A 22,840-nucleotide genomic window follows, 5' to 3' on the forward strand; every position below is an offset into this window, starting at 1 on the left:
AACAATCATTGCTCAAGTCCCCGCTTCTTGAGTGCTATGTTCAAACCACTGCAGTGCTTTATAAGTCTATTAATAATAAACAGTTTAACCATAAATAAATGTATTGGTTCCCTTGCGTAAATAGTTTCAGATACCACAACTCGCCTTGCTACTTGTTGTCTACTGGCTCTTATCAGTTTTCTTGAAATGTTGTACATGCAGGAAACTATGGAAATGCTTTTATAACTAGAACTTTGGACTACAGACAGGTGTGGTTTGTCAGACAGAGATATGTCATCGTGAATTATTGCTCATACATTCATTCTACATATACATTTCCCAATCCAACATTTATCAAAGCTGCTGGTTTGCCATGGTTTTCTGTGATAGGTGTAATATAGCAAACACAGTGGTCAACTTACAAGTGCCATGATGTCAAGGACTGATAACATGATATAAATCTTTGTATAAATGACAGAAAATCAAAGCCTCCTGAATAACAGGAACATATATACAACAACAACATATATAGTAAAATACTGTATAATGAAAAAAAAAGGAAAAATAACCAACCCTATGTTTACTTTAGTTGTTAGTATAGTCTTTGGTTAATCAAGTGAAGGGTTGGTTGATCCTCAGCCCTAGGCATTTTTGGTAGCAGTTTCACAATTATTATAGCGTTTCTTTCCCACACTTTTTTCCCAGCAAGCCTTTTCAGGCAGTTCAGATCCTGGACGTGCTCCAGTGCTGTTGCTGTATCTCTAAGGTAATGGTTCCCTAAGTGGGCACGGCACATGACTTTGATTGCAGTATTTATTTCTCTTATAGCCAGATGCTCAGAGATGTCTTCTTTAACCAGGACCAATCGGTGTTGTCCTGGAAGGAAAAAAAATATTATGTAATGTATGTAACATTTCCTGCTTCCATTTGTGGAAAAAATAATTCCATGTTGTTTATGTTTATAAATATTGCAGGTTGCATTGTCTCATGTATCATACATATTCAACAAAACTTGTGTGACACTTTTCAATCCTTTAAAAACATCTTGGTTTGATAGAGAAAGAAGAATTTATACATATATACATATATCTGTGTCAAGAATAATAATTTCACTGCCCCAGTTATTTTCTTATAAATCCAACACTTTGGACCTGTTGTTCAGGTAAATAACACGTCAAATAAGACACTGTTGATGGTAATTCTTTGTTCTTCTAGTGGGGTTTACCTTCCTTTACCTGCCTAATTTACTGGGTTTGGGCATGACTAGTTTTTTTGTTTGTTTGTTTTTTAAGAATTCGTGTAAATTTAAGCTACTTCACACTTGATTTCTGACATTAGTGCACATTTTGAGGCTTTGGCTTCATTCACAAGGGCAGGCTCTTCTGTGTAATATACTGTAAATGTTGTAGTGTTAAGTATTAAGAAATGAAATATGGTAAATCACGTCTATTTGTACTCATATACTGAGCGATATAAATGTCTCATGGGATTTATATACAAATGGTGTTTGTGCAAAAATTCTCAAAAACCCGATACCTTTTAATAAAACTGTATCTTTAAGAGGCCGAAGAACAGATTACAACAGCAGGGTGTGGTGCAGTAAAGTACACAGTAGATGAATAAACAGTTCTGGGACTTCTGCAGTTCTTTACAGGGGTGAGTCAGTCTTCATCATGTCTGAGTGGAAGGAGAAGTGTGAGACTGAATGGAATCTACAGGGAGCACCGCTACCCGACTCTGTGGACTGGAAGTCCGTCTACGAGAAGAAGCCTCTCGGCAAGAATTTACTGCGGAACACTGCGCCTTTTGGTAACACATCGCTGTTGTTGGCTTTTCTATATTGTTTTAATGTCTGTTAACGAACATTTAAAAAGGGAACGAGCCATTGCATTGTAGAAGTTTAGACCAGGAAGTGAACCGGAAGTGTCGGTGTAACACTGTGGCGTATTCCAATGGCTGCAAAAAGACTCGTTTAAATAAAACACCAGTTAAAATTATTTATGTCGGCAATGATACCACCGTACTGCCCCATGTCCCCCCCAAAAATTAATTGTTTAAAACGGCATCACAACTTCCTTCAAAACCTCTAGTTTAGTCAGTTTAAACTGTTCAGTTAAATATTTCAATAGCGCTACAAATAGCGTCTACAAAATAAAAATAAATGTTAACCACTGCTCAATAGTAATGTGTTGTAGAAAAGTTAACACAGCCGATACCCACTTTCCCATGTTTGCTGGTGTATTGACTCTATTGCCGTTTCTAAGAAGAATGTTTCATTGTTGATGCAATAGTTTACTTTTTTATGAGGTGTTTGTACTGTAAGTAACGTTTATTCAATTTTCTTTGGAAAAAACATTCTCAACAAATTCATACATGCGGTGAAAAAGTCGAATGTTACAGGCCACCACTAAGCAAACCTTACCTAAAACAAACACCACAATGTTCAGAAACATTCACTAAAGAGGAACACCACTTAACTGCCAGTTAATTATGTAATCAATGTATGAGATTGCATTAGTTTAGACAAAGATGTGGTAGAAATAGAATTACCGTAAAACCCAAGAAGAACAATATCCACACTATATTCAGTACATATTCTATTCTACTGTGCAAAGTACAATAGATTCAAAAAAGATAGTGGACTTCTAATCTGCATGTATTTATTTTGATTTGAATTATTTTGAAATTTGCCAGGCTTAAGGTACAATAGAATATAACAGCTGCATACATTTGAATATTTTTATAAGTCAAAATAAAAGGAAATGTTATGCTATGTGAAATTTAGGTTAGTTTTAGGTTAAAGACAATGTAAAACTTTAGACTCTTCAGACTGAGACCAAAAGCATGTCTCTGTGCAGATATAAGATCAGTGAGCTGCTGATTAATGGCTTTAGTGTGCGAGTGACACACCCAGTGTCCCTATCAGAGAGATCCACTATATTCTCAGTCTTTGAAAGCAGACTTTTCAGTGACTTCATTAGGAGTGTTACCTTCCAGGCTCTTCCTCTGTTTTATCCCTGACACAGGCCTGAGTAAAGATGACCCTCCACCTGAACCTGAGCTACCTGATATGCCGACACGTGGACCCCCACAGTTTCAACCTGATGGTGACAGACACAAATGTTCATTTGTTCTTGAAAGTCACAGTTAACTGTATATTGATGTGCACATATTGGGTTCTATGACCTGTTAAACAAACGTGTTCAACTAATTACATCTCATAATGTTTAGGTGACTTCAGTGGCTGGACCACAAGCACTGAGGTCCTCCCCTATGATATGAGTGGCATCCCACAGGGTGCTGTGATCTGTGAAATGCCTCGGTACAGGTAGGTGCTACTGAAGGATATGTATTTCATACACAGGTTTAAATAATGACAACACAGAAATATTGTGTAAAACCTGGTTCTAGCTCTGCTGTGTCTTTTGTTGTCACCGTCGTCTTTAGCTGGTTCTCCATGGAACAGACTGTGGACCTGAAGGCTGAGGGACTGTGGGAGGAGCTATTGGATGACTTTCAGCCAGAAATATTCATCCAAGACTTGTGAGTCAATAATCCACCTAATTTACGAGAAACTTTCCATAAATACGGACTCACAAAATAAACAATGCGTGATGCAACTCTGTGCTTTTTGTATCTCTTTGCAAAAATAATAATAATTAAAAAATTCTGGATTATTTAAAGAGTGAAAAACAGGAATTGCCTAAACTAGGGCCAGCAGCACATTATCAGTCCCTCAACATTTCAAACATATAATCATGCTGCTCTACATGTAGCCAACCACTACATATTTAATACATCCTAATTCCACAGTACACAGGTATACTTTTCTGTTGTTTATTTTAAAAATTAAATGGATATTATTTTTATACCAATCAGATGATGATGATTTATTTTGAAAACAATAGATGATGAAAAGTAATGTAAAAAATATCAAGGTTATCTATTTTTGCTGACTTGATACTTAAAATTGATTTACAAAAATGCAGCACTAACTTTGTAAATGTTATTTCCTTAGCTATGAGGAGAGTCAGCTCCACGACCACATCTACGAGTTACATGTAAAGTTACTGGGAGCGGACAAGAGCACAATTATTGCTGAGCACAACGTTAGTCCCGTAGAGGACCGAACCAATTACTCACACACCTGGAAAATGGTGAGTCTCGACCATTTGACCGCTCCAGTCATCTGCTTGTTTTCTTATTACATGTCCCTGTGTTGACCTGCAGGTGTCGCTTGTGTTCTGTGGATACGGACCTGGAGTGAGATATGTTCACTTCAAGCACCAGCTGAAGAATAGTTTCATGAACGAGTTTTTCTCTACCAAGTTCACTGACAGCGCAGTGGTTGTCAAACCAGTTAAAACCAGCTCATAGACTCGCATTACACACTAATCTCTGCACACTCTGTATACAACATTAAATAACACCACTCTGCTCTTTGGGCCTGATCAGAATGCACTGTCAGTTAATTTCTAAACATCTTTAACATGGGAATTAAATGGGTTAATTGTTTTTATTTTTATTTTGCTTTTGCTGTGTAGTTTTTTTAAACAGAGTGTGAATAAAAAAATATAGTGTGTGCAATAAAGTGTATACTTCATCCATCTTTTTAGGTTTAGCTTGCTTGCTACGAGCAAAACACAGTTGGTGGTGGCAGTTGACAGTTACAAGAACAGTTAAGGATGTGTGTGTGTGTGTGTGTAATGTTTTATTGTTTAACTTTATTGTTCTGGATAGATATACAGGAAATTGCTTTGTTTTGAAACCCGAATTGACTTTGAAGTCCCAGGTGTCTTTTCCAGTAAATTAACCGAGAATGTTTCTTTTGGTTTTCATTTTTACTACGATCGCACAGCAGGGATAAAGGACACCTTGAAGGCAGCATATCCTTTCTTCCCTCTCCCTCCCTTCGCCCCTCCTCCCTCCCTCCCTACACTTTAGTCCGAAGCATCTCTGAGTCGGGTTAACTGCGATGGTCAGCTGAAGGTAAAGTCCATCTCTGTGTCGCACGTGCAGTGGACAGACGGTGAGAGGTGATGGACGTCTTCAGCACAGCTGCGCTATAAATAAGAAGGTAAGAGTGAAAAGAGTAACGGATGAGGAACCCGTCAAACGTGATTTAATAGATGTGTTTTCCAATGTGTTGGATGTATTTCAAAGTTGAGTAAAGATAAACTAAACTTAGGATAGATGCTTTAAATGTGTTTGGTCCTTTCCATACAATACATTTAGACTGTTCTTTAATATATACTTTTTCTCGTATATTATATTGGAGATAACCTCTTAATTAAATAGTTACTAAAATCTATGTTAACACCAGGTTAATTTCTTTTACAAAGCTCTTGAAAACATTGGTTTGTTTATTCTTTATTTTTGTGATGACAATAGAGCTGATCCAAATTGTGTAAATATAGTTAAAGGTTGCATTGAATAAACCAGCATAAGCAGAAAAGAACAGCAACTCACACTGTAACAATCATCCTTACAGATTGATATTACACCAAGTTTAACATCTATTACACAAGACAACAAAACTGAAGAAAAAAATAATCTGCAATTACATAATGCCTCAGATTACTGTGCTGTACCTTCTTTGTCCCTCCTGGTTGCTTTTTAGTGACAGAAATAATCAAGCTTTGGTCTCTTTGTGTGGTACTTTTTTTAATAAGAGTTAAACAGACTCTTTTTTTTTAATTTAGTAGATGACACATCTGTTTCTGTATTCGCCACACTTATCTCTAGTGCCCGTCACAGGACTGACCACCCTGGAGCTGGGGTTCAGTTGTTGATGTGTGAGTGAGGAGGTGCTGAGTGTAGGTTCACTCCAATCTAATCGAGTGCGTACTGCGTTCACGTGTACTCCACAGAAAAAGCCACTAATAAACTATGAACTACCGTATCTTACTGTGTTACTATTGTTATAAATTCAATTTCCCTTTCTTATTAATAAAATGCTAGCTGTCGCCTACAGCTTGTAATAATAATTTTATTAGAAATGTATTGATCCCACACTTGGGAAATTCTCATGTTGACAGCAGATCTGCTGCAACAAGCTGCTCCATGGAGGAGCAAAGTATGTGATTCCTCTGGGAATTATTTGCTTTACAGACAGGCGTGGTAACAACTACACTATTGAACCACCATTTTTCATCAAATGACGTGGTTTTGTCGAATTGAATTAAATATATACGATAGTCACATTTTTGTTGGGAAGAGACAGCAGTGTTTGTACTACAGCTACATACAGTAAATGTGTGTATAATCATGTTATTTTGCTTTGGGCTGATTTTGTCCTTGTATGTGTCCACAAGGAGACGTACATTGGAAATGATTTTTCGTGTTTGTCTTCTTGTTAGTGTTTAAATTGTGTTTTTGTTGGTACAACAGTTAATCAACAACGTCACACTTTGCCTTCTCTTACGCTGTAGCGTCTTGATTTGCATAAATGGTTTATAGGCTTCATCCTTAGAGGGTCACCTGAGTCTAGCAGTGTAACCTTGTCATCTTGTCTTAAACTGTGGCTGTGATTATAGATTTTAATGGAATTTTTTTAGATTTTAATATAAACACTATTTTGTCCAAGCAAATAGACCTTACATGAGCTGTTTCCAAGACACTTGTTAGGGTTGTTGTTTAAATAGAGTTGAGGTATAAGCTGATGGTAAAAAAAAAAAAAATGTTGTAGAGTCTACAAATGGGATTTGTTGGAGGAAGGAACTGCCTATTGATGCACAATCAAAAATGAACTTGTGTTGTGCTACACTAAAGATATTACCATCTCTTAATCTTAATCCAGTCAAGAATCTGTAAGAGGTGCTTAAAAAACAAGTCTAGTCCATTTGAACCCATCCTCACAATTCACAGGACTTAAAGGACCAAGTCTCCAAGGTAGATACCAAAACAAACTTGTTGTGATCTAGTGTAGTCCATATTTCGACTATAAGGGTTCATTATTAAAAAAATGTAACAATGACTATTTATATGTTAATGATATGATCCTGTGGCTCTGCCGTCTGACACCGCGTAGTATTTATAAATTCAACCTATTAATGATGATGGTGACATCATCTTGCATATTACAAAACATGTGTCCCTGTCAGGGTTCATGCAGAAGTTGAGAACACTGCTCCTTCTAAGGTGACAGGTCGGCCCGTGCCTCAGCAGGTTGTCTCAGGTACTGAAACCTCAGGAGCTGCTGTCAGCTGGCTGTCAGTCGTGTGCTTGACAGCCCTCTGCAGCCTGTCTCTGTTCCCCCGCCTCGAGCGTCACAGTCAGCCTGCCCATGGTGCATATCTATAAATCTTAGGGAACAAACAGTGTGACGTTAAGAGTTGAGGTAGAGTGTCTCCAGAGGAAGAAACTAGAGACGAGAATGGATAGCATGTCTAATGGATTGCTTCCCTTTGAGTTAAACTGATGCGTAAAGAAGGGTGTTGTTGGTTTCCTTATCGACTGAGAGATCTGAACAAGCGTCGTTGGTTAAATTGTTGGGCCTAAATTCATGCTTAACCTAAAATCACCCTCCCTTGTACTGGACAAACAAAGTCATGTGGCAGTACTTGATGGTGTAAGTCACAGTTTTTGTTTTTCCATCCGTACCAAGCCCCCTGAACCTTCCTGCGGGTGGTGAGTCCACTGGAAGGGACCAACCGCCCTAACTGGGATTCAAACTTGCCCAGGAGGTGAACCCTGGGGTTCCACACTAATGACAGAGCCGTTGCCTCGGGGCCAAACCGCCACTGTTTTTTTTTTTTTTGTTTTTTTTTTTTTAATTATTATTTTACATTTAAGACAAGTGTTGCCTTGACTGAAAATTGTCAAATTGCACCACAGTGCCGTCGACCACTATCATTTTCACCGCTCTGCACTCATTTTTAGATAAGTGATGTGCATCGTATAAATCCTGTAAAAAACACAGGATTTAGCAGCTGTCCATGTGGATTTCCCTGTATTTCTTGCAGACTCATAACGCCAACATTTTGACCGAAGAGATTTAGCATGTTCAGTGTCTAAGTCTGTGAGGCTACACTCAGCCGTTTAAATTAGTTAAGTCTTAGAAGTTATATGATGGGGGTATATGAAAAACAACAGTGTGTAAAATTCACCTGGGGTACATGTTCATGTCCAATCCCAGTTCAACCAATTAGGAGCTCCTGTGAGAGATAAGCCTTACAGCCTACAGACCAGAACTTTAGTTAGAAATCTGTGAAAACTCTTGTTATATTCATCTGCCAAGATCTTAACTGGATGAACTGCAGTGACATAATTGAACAAAACAGCAGGCCAGTGTGCCAGGGCCGCTGTAAGCGAAACCCTGTGCCCGTTCAAGCTTTCACTGTGGCAGTCCAGATTGATGGTAATTTTGAGCCAGTGGACAAAGGGGGAACAGACGTGGCTTATATTTCTATTCCATTGTGTATACAATACACTGTAAATCAATTCTGAATGCTGAACTGTGGTCGGACTGATGACGATGTGATCAAATCTATCTAAACATGACGAGTCGAGGAGATTATTTTATATATTAAACCGTGTTCAAAGAGACTACCTCCTAAAGCCACAGCTGCCAATTTGATGATGAAGACGGTACTTTTATGAGCTTTGCATCTAAACGGTACATTTTCTCTAATTGTTTCATTCATCCCAAAAATTTTATAACATTATCACATTGATCTGTCCGTAGACGTGTAAATAAATAATCTAATTTTGGTTTAGAAACGTGAGCCCGTATCTGTGGTTTCTAGAAAAGTACATTGATTACATGTGATACTGGAGATCGTGCGCCCAAGACTCAGTCAGCTGTGAAGAGATCGTAAGCATTTTTCCCTTCAGACTATTTTTCAATTTGTTGCAGCTCGTTTCACATTAATTAACTGTACATAACCTTTACCTCACCACTCTATGTCAACAAGAACTGGAAAAATTTAACGCTGCACGTGCATCAACCAAAATGAGTTAGGATTCTTTTGAAAAGGCCCAAATCCTTAGAGAAAAAAAATGAATTGAATAAATGTAGTTACCATACACATTAACAGTAAAATATCTGCTTTGTTTTTGTTAACGGGTAGTTTAAGCCATCCCAACTTACATTTAACAAGATGGCGTTATTCACACACAATCATTCACACTAGCATACAGATACCTAAACCATACAGATACCTAAAGTCCATCACCACGCATAGCACCCATCCACATAGCACTAATATGCAACTTTCAAACAGAAAGTCCAGGACAGTCTGTGACATTCTCGCTGTTGGTGTGTGTTGTTCCATGAGGCTGTTAAACTGTTACTTTTGTTCCTGTGTCCAGTGACCAGCAGGTGGAAAAATGTCTGTGGAAAAATGTATGAAATTTGTTCAACCATTTGCAAAGTTTGTGCTCTGAAAAAAGTAGCTGGAAATGGAAACGACGTTGTGTGACAACTCTTTAATAGACCTGGTTAGCTCTGCTAAATGTTCCACTGTAAAACCTTGAGTTAAAATAACTTTGGTTTATCACATATTCTAAGTCAATTCCATCACAGAATTGTATTCAAATTATTTAAAATACTTTTATTTGGACCACATAAACAGTAATGGCAATTTTTTTGTGTGTGTTTTGGAAAGTCAACAGAACTTTGTTACATGTTACATGTTCAAACATGTAATAATGGGTAAAAAGAAAGTACTTATTTGTATTTGTTGTAACTCTGCACGGTATCCTAGAAGTCACGTTTGGGGTTGGGCTCAGTTGTAGTCTGTCTGTCTGGCTCTCTGTGTGACCCAGTGGATTATCTTACACTTTGATTCATCGGGTTCATTAAAAGTCCGATAGCAGCTAGCCAACGGCCTGTGTTACTTATTAAAAGGACGGATCTCTTTCTTTTCCTTAACTGCACACGACCTTACCAACTGGATCCAGGTGTAACATAAACAGATATTGTAGTTTATTGGATGCATTTTACATGGATACTGCAGCTTTTTTAGCCATTGTTACCTTTGTTATTATATTTGTTTATTGCCATTCCTACTGTATGTACACCCTGTTAAAAATATGTCGTTTAAAAATATAAACATAGAAAATTAGGCCCAAATACCTTACTTACTGTCATTTTATAATTAAAACATTTAAAATAGTGTATACTCAAAATTTGAAATAGTTTGTTTTAAAAGTGAAATTCTGTCGATCATGATTAATTGTGATTATCCTCCAGCTACCCTGTAATTAATCAGATAACAAATTCAAATTTTATTGATATATTTATATGAAATAAATTAACCAGACAAGGTTTAGATTTAAGCTCTGTTTTCTCCGCAACTAACAACAGTACACACACATCCATGTTAGCAAATAAATACTCTAAATATAAAAAATAAGTTTGTCAAATACTGCAGTTAATGACTGAAAGTGGTTTATGCAGCCATCCATCTTGTTGTTTGTAAAGAGCTGCAGTAACGTTGCACTACCTGGTGAGATATTGTGCTCTGAATTGACAAAGTGGTTTTGCTTTGCTTTTGAGTTAGTGGCGTCTAAGATTGATTAAAAGAGAGGGTTAGAATGCACGCATAGTTATTGGTTTACCAGTGCATAGAGTTCACATCCTGGAAAAGTCATCTCTGTCTATCTGCACATACAGCTTAATGTTTAACTTGTATGTTGCTTTTAGGGATGGGTGGATGATGAATTAAAACGTATTCCTGCACATGAACAAACATTGATCTGATGTAGTCTGTTCTTGACAGTACAAAAACACACTAGTGAGCAAAGCACTAAACTGCTGGAGTCCCATAAAGCCAATCAACTCTGCTTGTTCCTGAAGAACCTCCCACATCTGAGTCTAACACAGTATTGGTTCGTGCAAGCAGGAAATATTAAACTGTTACAGGTGCTAACTCCCTTTTTAGTGGTACTCCTGTCCGTGTAAGGTAACGCCCGGCAATCACTTACTGGAGGTGCTGACTGACAGTGGCCGTGTCAGGGGCAGTAAGCGGAGATGAGCTGTCACCCAGCTCTCTGTTCCCGTGTGAGAAATGGACAAGGAGACCACCGATGTGTCAACGCCTCTTGACCCCCAGACCCCTGCCCCTACAACAGCTTGTAAGCAGAGATTTTCATTTTATACCTTTCTTTAAAAAACATGATCAAATTCTTGACTCTAATTTGCTAATAACAGGCATCAACATTGTTATTGAGTGAATAAGTACAGTGTAGATCGTTGGGGGACAATGTATTTGTTGTATTATATGGAAATAGTACAAGTTTTATTTATTTTATTATCTTTATGGCTTCTTCAAAAGAAACAAGGGTTATAATGCTGGTATTGGTGTTACTGCAGAAAATCCTGCTTCACAAAGTAGAATGTTTAAAATCGAAGCAAAGTTTTCAGTTCTTTTGTGACTTTTTGTATGTTTTTAACTAAAAAGAATGTGTAGTAATAGCATTTCTAATTCATAAAAAGTACATTATTACTCTTGATAACGTTATTTAATGACTTTAATGACAATGATGGCAGAATGTACAACTATCAGCTGTGCTCCAAATATTATTGTAATAAGAACCTTTGGTTGTGTACTGGGGCCATAAATCTAGATGTTAGTAAAAAAATGTTGAATCAAAATCAGTTCAGCATTAGATATTCAGGTGCATATTTGCAATTGTATTTGGAATCAAACGTTAGTTTAACAACCAAACAACTAGCTGTTTACATCAGCTTAAGGCATTCCCTCGACTCAGCATGTGAAAGATTACACAGCAGTCTGGAGGAAACACAAAAGGAAATACACAAGACTATATTTAGGTGAATGAATGTATCAATAATGTATCTAGCTTTTTAATTAGCCAGCTCTCATAGACTGTGGTGGCCGCTGGTGAGTTGTTTCGCTACCAGAGACCCTGCTTTATAGACGCCGTTGACTGACACAGTTTGTTGCAAAGGTATGTGTCATATATACATATATAGTTGTATATTTATTTATGTATCTATAAATATATTATTTTTTAAATCATTCCTTCATCATTTTAAACCTTTTATGTTTTGCAATTATGGATGTCAATAAGGTGCTGAGAAAGTTATTTTTGGTGAGAGTACCCCCGCCGTCCCCCCAGCTGCAGGCTGTGGTGTAAGGTGGCTCTCTGTCTGAGGTCTTTGTAACCATAGCAGGCTTTTGAAAGTGAAATGTGATGCGTCGGGCCCTTTGGACTGTGCTTCTGAATCACAACTCCAAATGAGCTGGCACAGCTCAGGCTGCATCAAAGATGCAGCACCTGAGTATCTGTTTCAAACTCACAGTGTACAAAGGTGCTGTGTCACCTGAACAGCCCTGCAGCAGTCACATCCTTACGTCCTTGAGGGTGCACATCATTGTAGAATGTTTTTAATTCATTTGATGCATTGTAAAATTGGGCTTAATGGTTTGATGAAACAAATCATCAGTGCTCACTTACATGTCGATGACATCATGCAGTCTCTTAAACATTATGCTAATGCATATTACTGATGTTTTGGTAATCTCTGATCAATTCTCACAGAGAGAAGAAAGAATTTGCGGATTACCCAAAGCTGCAATGGGTTGGCCTCCCCCTACCACTCCCACCACAGATAATTCATATCCATTCTGCAGCCAGTTGGTCCTCCAGTCGTGCTCGGTAGCCATCATTAAATAAATGCATGTTTGCTCTTTCACTATTTAGCTTAGTTAAAGCTCTTCACACGTTTTCCTGAATCTTCTTAGTGAATGTCTTTGCACTTGTGTTGCAGGGCTAAACCACTAGACACGGTGCTTGTTGTGAATTATGTAACATGTACTGTTAGTAATGTTGCATCAAAGATATGTTAAGGAACATTCTCTGACACAGACATGAAGAACCTACCACTGCTCAAGGCTAGCATGGTATTGCATGGTACCGTCCTGTGTCATGGAAGTGAGTTGTGTATGTTTTGACTGTCAACCTGTTATCTGGATTATTTCTTTCTGTTATATTATTATTATTATTGTTTGATGGTGAACTGCTGCTCTTGTTTGTATTGTGCTGAATTTATTCTTGTGTTATTGTTGTTTTTGTCTATCTATCTATCTATCTATCTATCATACGTCACATTGACAGAGATATGTCAGTGTGACGTGTCTGTGAAATCAGTATAGGCGGTAACATGAGCCACTGATTTGTTATGAGACCCTCACATGGCTGATAAATAAGTCATGTTACCACACACAAGGATTACTCAGGCAACTTGACATTAATTGATGTCTGTTATTTTAATAATAAACAAGGGTCAACAAGGAATTATCATCTTCTCTCTTGTCTTCGTAGATTTGTTTTCATACTCTCAGACTCTCGAGTCTTGGTCCTTTCAATTATGTATGCCTGAACTATTTTTTGCAGAAAATGCATGTTAATATATTAGGACAGAGCAGCAAGGAGAACTGTGAATTAGTGCCAAGTCACTCTTCTCACCTCTGTGATTAGCAGCAGGTAATGTTAACCAGTTAAGCTGTGTGACTTGACAACCCGGCTTTAGTTTCTCACAGCTCATTTTGGTAATCTGTTTAGAAGATTGTGCGGGGTCCGTTTACTTTAAACATCCAATAACAAGCCTGTGTTTGTAACAATAACAACAGACACAAAACTTCCTGTACACGGGTGTCATGGGACAGGATGCCCCATCCTTGAATCACAACAGAGGCCTGTCTGCTTCAGGAGGACAGACATTACAATTAGCTTTGATCTGTATAGACGGGTATGGTTAGTCAAAAAGCTGTAAGACAGATGTTTTCACATCAAAAGGTCTCTAGTGTCTTTAGTGACTAAAACACAATGTTTTAGTTAAGACTAAAGACTAGAGATCTCTCTAAGGTTTCTTGAACTGTTTTGAAATGTTTTAAACATTTGAAAATTATTGAAGTCTTGCAACAGGTTTTGATTTAAAAAAATGTTTTATTAATGTTGGTTTAGTTTTAAGATGTGTTCAGATATTCATTCCTGGTTTGTGTTGTTCAAGGAAATCTTTTTAAATAGAAATCAACAAAATAGATGTTTATTTTCCATTATGCTGTTTCTTTTGTCTCTTCAGGAGATTCTTTGGACCCAGCCACTCCCCTAGTGACCACTGTGCTTCACTGGACTGAGGGAGACCATGGAACCTCTTCCAGTCCACCTTCTTTCACTCTCAGTTCTCCTCATGTCCCTGCTCCTCATGGTTCACCCCTGCACTTCCTACAGGGTACCAATTATGGAGAGAGCATCTGGCCCAGATCCCCCACAACCCACAGGCAACTCATCTGGAAAGCGTTCATGCACCGATGCTGTTGTGTGTAAACCTGGAATCCTTCTGCCAGTGTGGCTGCCACTCAACCCTCCATTGGGGGAGCAGGCAGGGAGAGCAATCATCTACTTCCTCTGTCTCCTGTACATCTTCATGGGTGTGTCCATCATTGCCGACCGCTTCATGGCATCAATAGAGGTCATCACCTCTCAGGTATTACTGACAAGTTTTGATTCACCTTGTTAAAATTAGTCAAAATAGATGGAAGTTTGGAATTTCTGTAAATGAACATAATTTTCCATTTCCTCATTTTATTTTTAAATAAACTTAATCTAAGTAGTAAAATACCTGTTACTGTTGCTGTTGACACTGATCCCCATTTTCTTGCATCAACAGGAAAAGAAAGTGACCATCACCAACTCTAATGGAGAAAAGACAGAAACAACAGTAAGAATTTGGAATGAGACGGTGTCCAACCTCACTCTCATGGCCCTGGGCTCCTCTGCACCTGAGATCCTGCTCTCTATTATTGAGGTTCTCACATATTTTACTTCTACATTACGTTCACATTATTTATACATCAAACACACACACGTGTGACAGTAAATTTAACTTTGCAATCATTTACAATCGTTTTCCTTTCTTACATCAAAACAGCTGTCATTTTATTGGAAGGTCATATTAGTGTTCAATAATTAATACTTTTTTTAAAATTACATTTCTGTTTAATATAAATTAAAATTATAGTGCAGTCAGCTAGTACATTTTTTCTCATTCTTAAATAACCAATTAAAGCATTTTAACAATTAAAAAACATTTAATAATTATTGACACCTAGTGGCCCTGGGACACGAGTTTAAGACCACTGATTTAAAGTAATTGCCAGATTGCTTCCTCATGCTGCATTCTCTGTCATTTCACTTCTCACATTGACAGGTGTGTGGTCACAACTTCCATGCAGGTGAGCTGGGCCCAAGCACCATCGTGGGCAGCGCTGCTTTCAACATGTTTGTGATCATTGGTGTGTGCGTATCAGTAATCCCTGATGGAGAATCTCGCAAGATCAAACACCTACGTGTGTTTTTTATCACATCTTTCTGGAGTATTTTTGCCTACATTTGGCTGTACCTCATACTAGCCGTCATCTCCCCTGGAATTGTGGAGGTTTGTGTCCGTTTATACTTCATAAAAAAAGAAAAAAATCTGCTATTTATGATCATTTATGACCAGTCCTTTACCTCCATATGTCTAGGTATGGGAGGGCATTGTGACGCTGCTTTACTTTCCGGTGTGTGTTCTCTTGGCTTGGATTGCTGACCGTCGCCTTCTTTTCTACAAGTATATGCACAAACGCTACCGCGCAGACAAACGTCACGGCATAGTTGTGGAAATGGAAGGTGACCTTGCGCCTAAAGGCATTGATGTCATCATGGATGGAAAGATGTCAGACAGCGGCGCAGGTCCAGAAAACTCCACAGCAACAGTCTCTGTACAAACAGGGAAAGAACTGGAGCAGGACAAAGAGGAGGTAAGATGGAGAATGTGGCTGAGGAGACGCCGTGCAACCAAGTTGGTTGTGCAGCAGTAAGCATGTCTGTCTTTCAAGTAGAGAGCATAGATTTCTGGGTTTGATTTCTAGGCATACATAATTGAAAGGGCCAAGACTCGTGAAAAGAGTATGAAAGCAAATCTATGAAAACAAGAGAGAAGATGATAAATTCTTGTTGACCCTTGTTTGTTATTAAATTACTGACATCAATTAATGTCAAGTTGCCTTAGTAAACCTTGTGTGTTATAACATGTGTTATTTATCAGCCATGTGAGGGTCTCATAACAAATCAGTGACTCATGTTACCGCCTATACTGATTTCACAGACACGTCACAGTAGATAGATAAATAGACAGACAGATTGATTGATTGATTGATTGATTTCATATTTATTGGATAGGTGGTCCGTATCCTCAAAGACTTGAAACAGAAACATCCAGACAAAGACCTGGACCAGCTCATCGAAATGGCCAACTACTCTACTTTAGTGCACCAGAAGAAGAGCCGGGCCTTTTACCGTGTGCAGGCGACACGCATGTTGATTGGTGCTGGTAACATACTGAAGAAACACGCTGCTGACCACACTCGCCGCGCAGGAGGCCAGGGAACAGACAAAGCCACGTGTTCACACATTTGCTTTGAAAGTGCCCAGTACCAGTGCACTGAGAACTGTGGCTCTCTGAGCCTCGGGGTGATCCTCGATGGGGGCACAGGACAGAATACTTTCTATGTAGACTACTGCACAGAAAATGGCTCAGCAAATGCTGGGGCGGATTATGAGTTCACTGAAGGAACCCTGGTGTTTAAGCCTGGAGAGACTCACAAGGAGATCAAGGTATAGTTATTGTCAAAATTAAAGGACAAATTTCTATTACACCTTACTTTCTGTGTTGTCTGTTCTAACACCCAATTTTACCTTTGAACTTTTGTGAAAACAGTGACAACAATACAGTAAAAAAAAATTTTTCTCCAGGTTGGTATACTGGATGATGACATTTTTGAAGAGGATGAGCATTTCTTTGTGCGTCTTTGCAAGTTGAGAACTGAAGAAGGTGGAAACGAAGGCACAGGAAATCCACCCAAGGGCAGACTAGTGGAGCCTATGACGGCCACCATCACTATCTTGGACGACGATCATGCGGGAATCTTTACCTTTGGCCAGCAGGTGCTGCGAGTGGGCGAGAACACAGGCACACTGACGGTGACGGTAGTGAGGAATTCAGGATCCAGAGGAACTGTAGCGGTGCCGTACCACACAGAGGATGGCACTGGACGAGCTGGGGTGGACTACGAAGAGACCAGAGGGGAGCTGGAATTCACCAATGAACAAACCAGGTGGGCGGAAAAAAGTAGACTATTTGATGATATGGTCAACGCATTGTAGGTCTCAGCTAGATATCTAAATGCATCCATTAACATTATCAAAAACTACAATCCGCATGTCTGTGTAGCTTTTCTTACATCCTGGTCACTTCATCCTAAAAAGTTCAGAGATAGGAAACAGGAAATATTTGGTTTCTTCAAGACTCTTCATCCAGGAGTGTTGTAGTCCTGAAACACAACACTCTGTGCTTTTAGATCGTTTCTTCTACCTTGGATCATTAGTGGGAGAAATTCTCAACTTGACTTGACACCCAAGGATAATCCCTCCCTGATCAGGTGTGGGAACCTATAACCAGCCCATGTTACTGTACAGATCATTTTACCATTAAATTTTCAGCTTATATAAGCTCTGTTTGCACAAGCACTAAGTGTACACTTAGTAACTGGCGGTTACGCAACAACGCCTAGAAGACTCAGTTTATTTGGATGCTTTAGTTTGTGTTGCAATTTAAATAATAACAATGTTCAAGATGTTTAATTCTGATTTATTCTAATTATATTTAGAATAACTTACTCATTTTGTGTTTGTGTGTGCAGTCAGACCCTACAGGTGCACATCTTAAATGTGGCCGAATATGAGAAGCAGGAGAACTTCTTTATCGTACTGGAAGACCCTAAGTGGTTGAAGCGAGGCCTTTCAGGTGAGAGCAAACATTTTTAAAAGCAAAAGATAAATGATCAGGCTATTAGACAAGTTAATTAAAAATGTCCCCCTGCTTACATTTAAACAGAGCAGTATTAGCTGAGATCAAGTGTCTAAACAATTGCAGCATTAGCTGGGAGACTAATGCGTCAGAGCCAGTAACCGAAGATAACATGCGGTCGTTAAACGATGGCTCTCTTTCACTGTGGCATGGGCACAGCAGCTAATTATGAATTTAGGATCCTAGCTCCCTGTAACCTGTGTGTTCCCACAGTGATGCGGGAATTGGAAACAGATGAGAACCGGTGATAGGAACAGGCCATAAATAAAGCAGGAAATGAAGAGATGGAACGTATTGGATATGTGAAACCAAGAACTGAAAATGAGGGTTTTTATTTAATTTCATTAGAGCTGTCATTCAACTGGCAAACTTGAAAATAATCACACCAAAAAAAGAGAAAAATCCCAGGAATTAAGTTTGTGGCCTGTATATAAGCTTGCCAGCCTTTTGGAATGGGTTACAGGTATCATTTTTTTATTTGTTTTGTGTAAAACAGTGTCACATCAGATTGTAAAAAACACAAGATACTTTGTTAGTTTGATTATTGAAGTACATTGTTACATATTGGGTTTTTGATAGACACAAATGGATATTATTATACATTTGTTACCAATGGTGTATTTTGTTGATGTGAGTTCATGTCAGGACAATGGAACTTTAAATGTTAGCTCTTTTAAACTTAATCCCTGTGAATGAAGATTTTCAGTGGGTTTCAATCAGTGTCTGTCTTCTTTACAGCATTGCTGCTAAACCAAGGTAATGATTTTGTCTTGACAGTGACGTGCTTGGAGTTTTCTTTTATATCTGATTATAGTAGTTCATTTGTTTTATATAGTAAGAAAATGGGAAAAAAGAGTATCTCTGTGTGCAGTGTGTGAAACTATTCTATCATTATTTAACCTTCATTACAAAGGTTCCAGCTTTTTAAACCTGTGTTTTGTGTGTTTGATACAAATCAGTGATGATGTCATGGATAAATATCTGTACTCTTCTGACAGGAAACCCCAGTCCTGAGGAGGAGGAAGCCAGGAGAATCTCTGAAATGGGAAAACCGATTCTGGGAGAGCACAGGAAGCTGGAGGTCATCATAGAGGAGTCCTGTGAGTTCAAGGTGTGTGAGTACCACAACAAACACACTACTTTGAAGCTCTTTACATTTTGCATTTTAATTCAATAGATGACTAGTTTTCCACGGTCAAACAGCATAAAGCTGTGAGCAGAGACACCTTATACAGTTTTGTATTCGGATTGGAATCTTCCAAGATTTTTCTTATCCAAACTCTTGAGACATAAAGGACGATTATATATATTATTATAAAAGACCTAGCTTTATTAGTCAATCTACATATACAGACACATATACAGTAAAAATAAAATGTGTCCTCTCGGTCACAGGATGAGATCCATATCACTGAGCCTTGATGTAACTCTTAACCAAACCCAAAGGTCAAGTTAAAGTTTTAAGGAAAGTTTAGAGGTGTTGCTGTTTGGAGTAAAGTATGTTGTTGTTTAGCTCAGTACTCACCTGCCACCCTCTCACTCAGATTCCCAATGGAATGCTAGACCAGGTAAAGGGATGACCCACAGATTTTCTCTTACCTTCTCTTTCTTAAACTTTTTCTTTGATAAAATAACAGGATGTACTGCATGTCTGTCACTTTTCAACTTCTCTCATGCATCTTGATTTTGGATGCACTGAAACATTATGTGTGGGTGTCAGTGTGTACAGTAGTATTGTTCATTTAAAACTGGTTTGATGTCAAGTCTTGCGGCAGAGCAGATATGTTTGTGGTTTTATGAGTGTTGTGTTTTGTGCATTGGTCTGGATCAAATAGTTGACCTCAAAGGTCAATATCATGGTTGAGTTACAGAAAAGTCCCCAACAGAAAGAAGGAAAAGTGGTGTTGTGTCATGGTTACTTAACCATCTGAACTGTTGTGTTCTCACCAACATATGAAATGTTGTTACAGAGCACAGTCGACAAACTTCTGAAAGACACAAACCTGGCTGCAGTATTGGGTACTCATTCATGGAGAGAACAGTTCATTGAAGCAGTCACAGTCAGTGCTGGTAAGTGTAAATGCTGTGTGTTTTTTCCCATTAGAAACCACAGAGTGCTGAGTTTACATATAAAAACAGCTAACTGTAGTGGCTACAGCCTAATTACTATAATCTACACACTTTAAGCTTTTACAACCAGAATATTTAAACCTGTTTTTCTAAAATTGTATGTCATTTTTACAACTCCTGGTAAGTCCTTTCTTGCTAAATATAACGTCCCTCCTGCATCTTCTGTAACTAGGTAATGGTGATGAAGAAGAAGGACAAGAACAGCGAATGCCAAACTGCTTTGACTATTTCATGCACATATTGTGCATTTTTTGGAAGATTTTGTTCGCTTTTGTTCCACCCACCCAGTACTGGAATGGCTGGGCATGCTTCATTGTGTCCATCTGCGTCATTGGTTTCTTAACTGCTCTTATTGGAGACCTTGCCTCACATTTTGGCTGCACTGTTGGCTTGAGAGATGCTGTTACTGCTGTGGTCTTTGTGGCATTGGGGACTTCACTTCCTGGTGAGTTGACAGTTTATTTATTTTTTTACTTGCTGTAGGATAAGATAAGACAAAACAACATATAAAATAATGAATAATAAAAATATTAAATGTTAAATGTTTAATGAATTATAACAATTAATTAAATGAAATTGTGAGATCTAGTCTCACAACAGATTTTATTGTTATTTTGAAGGGTAAAATAAGTTCTTGATTGAATCTCAAAAAAGAAAGTTAATGTTTCCTTTGGCCTGAATAATTGAAAGTGGAAACTCTTTTTTCCTTCAGATACTTTTGCCAGTAAAGTGGCTGCCACTCAGGACCAGTACGCAGACGCATCTATAGGAAATGTGACAGGAAGTAATGCAGTCAATGTGTTTTTGGGTATTGGAGTGGCCTGGTCAGTGGCTGCTGTATATTGGGAGGTCAAAGGTAAGGTCTTTCGTGTGGAGCCTGGATCACTGGCCTTTTCTGTTACACTCTTCACCATTTTTGCCTTATTCACTGTGGCACTACTAATGGTACGCCGGCGGCCGTCCATAGGTGGTGAACTGGGGGGCTCACGAGTCCCCAAAACCCTTACCTCATTGCTGCTTTTTGGACTCTGGTTTCTCTATGTCCTTTTCTCCAGTTTGGAGGTATATTGCCATATCAAAGGTTTTTAAGAGAGAGGTTTGGTGACTGAAAAAACACACATTAGCAACATGTGGACTTGGTACACTCTAAGAAAAACAATCAGTAAAAAATACCTGTCACTACTTGATAACTGCTGCCACAGCTCATAACCAAAAATTGTGCACACCTGTGTCTACATTTTTTAAGTCAGAGACAGACAGCCAGTATCACTGATTTTAACAAAATCATTTATTTTTCTGTGGGTGGACTAGATTATTGTGCAATGGTTATTTTGATAAAAGTTAGTAAATAGACATTTCTGTAAGTCACTGGATATGGCTTCTTCCTGGCTCTAACATCAGCCATTTAAAAGCATTTTGTTGCGCATGACTAAGTGATATTTGAGGCTGTTTCATAATGTAATTCTGGACAAAAGTACTGTTGTTACAGTAGCTACCTCCATTTTCTGTGCAAAGGCTCAGAGAAAAACTTATACTGTTGATCATAAGTGTTGGTCTTGTCAGACCATCCTGCTGTGATAATGAAACACAAGCACAGTGAAGATATAATCTACACTTCGGGAGATTTAAATAAAATTGTTCTATTTCTTTGACTTTTGTGACACAAGCTGTTCAATGGTAACCATGTACCCATGTAATCACAGTGTTATTATGACAGTGATGACACTATTAATTATAATGCAGTGCACAACTCTGACCTAACATTTAAATATATCATTGATATAGAATTAAACTACAGTATTTCATGGAAATTAAGCCGAAATGTGTATCAGACACACCATGTCATTCAGTTCGGTGGATGCCTGTGTCTATATACCCACCTCTAAAGGCCGCACCAAATTACAGCCACATTTGGATGCATTTTTAGCTCATGGTTTGTAAAACTGAAATATACGACGTGGCTTTATTTCTGTGATGTACAGTAAATTTGTAATAAACAGTATTTTTTTTATTTATAATATTTTATTGTTTGAAATTGATGATTCATGCAAGGTCTTCAACGTTAATTTATCAATGAGTATTCTCTTGTCTTTGTAATTTATTTTATTTAAGTTGGTCAATGAAGAATATATGTAATTTATGTAATGTATTGTAAGCTTAAACATTAAAATTTCAATGAAAGTGTGTCCGCAGTTTTTTGTTGTCTACAAGGATTTTTTGAATTAAGAATGTTTTGATACTTCAGGCAAAAATGAGTGATAGTGATAAGCAGGCGACTGTGGCTTTTTAAAAGAGTTGGCAATAGTTCTGATGCCCTTAAAACCACAGTAACAAACATGCATATCCATTTTAAGACGATGTGTTTGGGGAAAAGAATACGTATTTTATTTTTGATAATTTTTGTCATGAATACTTGTTTTCTTTGCTTAAAAAGGTCGTGGGTGTGACGTCACAATGGCTCACATTTTTTAAATGGTGCCTTCACATGCTGTAGGTATTATTGGATATATATATATAGTAGTTTTGAATACCAAGATTGGCATGTGACCTAAGCGCCCGATCGCTAACCTTAACTTTTTTATACTTAATATATTGTCTATTACATTATAAATAACGAGCACAACCTTTGATCATTAAAGACAATACAGCCAGTACTACCCCAAATCCCCCCAATAGCCAATGATGTTTGTATTTACCCAACGTTTTTACTTATGATAGTACATAAATCCGTGTTCATTCCTTTTGTGCGCAGGTGCAAATATAAAACGGAAGACTAAAATAAAACAATAGTCAGACGTTGCGGTTTTCTATAAGGTTACTTTCCCCACACACACTGAATGTATCAGAGGT

The 22,840-nt window shown here is 38.1% G+C and overlaps 2 protein-coding genes across 9 annotated transcripts; both read left to right on the forward strand.

Annotated features, from left to right (window-relative positions):
• The first annotated feature begins 1,586 nt into the window (after positions 1–1,586).
• On the forward strand, positions 1,587–4,570 carry nccrp1 (P1, F-box associated domain containing). The gene is made up of 6 exons (XM_008332516.3): positions 1,587–1,788; positions 3,006–3,086; positions 3,211–3,307; positions 3,427–3,522; positions 3,998–4,136; positions 4,210–4,570. The coding sequence occupies exons 1-6, from the start codon at positions 1,653–1,655 to the stop codon at positions 4,354–4,356; spliced, it is 696 nt and encodes a 231-aa protein (XP_008330738.1). The 5' UTR covers positions 1,587–1,652; the 3' UTR covers positions 4,357–4,570.
• slc8a2a (solute carrier family 8 member 2a) lies at positions 4,532–21,090 on the forward strand. Of its 8 annotated transcripts, XM_025065590.1 has the most exons (15): positions 4,609–5,056; positions 10,866–11,058; positions 12,490–12,606; positions 14,033–14,437; positions 14,621–14,758; positions 15,161–15,388; positions 15,477–15,752; positions 16,174–16,608; positions 16,747–17,108; positions 17,694–17,797; positions 18,599–18,616; positions 18,859–18,971; positions 19,831–19,930; positions 20,163–20,435; positions 20,703–21,090. In XM_025065590.1, exons 4-15 carry the CDS (start codon positions 14,096–14,098, stop codon positions 21,077–21,079), a joined length of 2,766 nt encoding a protein of 921 aa, XP_024921358.1. In that variant the 5' UTR covers positions 4,609–5,056; positions 10,866–11,058; positions 12,490–12,606; positions 14,033–14,095; the 3' UTR covers positions 21,080–21,090. The 8 variants fall into 8 exon arrangements, with proteins under 8 accessions (XP_024921360.1, XP_024921363.1, XP_024921359.1 ...); XM_025065592.1 differs by lacking the exons at positions 10,866–11,058; positions 12,490–12,606 and having other exon boundaries at positions 4,532–4,657; positions 4,841–5,056; XM_025065595.1 differs by lacking the exons at positions 10,866–11,058; positions 12,490–12,606 and having other exon boundaries at positions 4,541–4,657; positions 4,924–5,056.
• The last annotated feature ends 1,750 nt before the right edge of the window (positions 21,091–22,840 follow it).

This window comes from Cynoglossus semilaevis, chromosome 19 (genome assembly GCF_000523025.1).
Source record: "Cynoglossus semilaevis isolate Cse_v1.0 chromosome 19, Cse_v1.0, whole genome shotgun sequence".
Taxonomy (NCBI): domain Eukaryota; kingdom Metazoa; phylum Chordata; class Actinopteri; order Pleuronectiformes; family Cynoglossidae; genus Cynoglossus; species Cynoglossus semilaevis.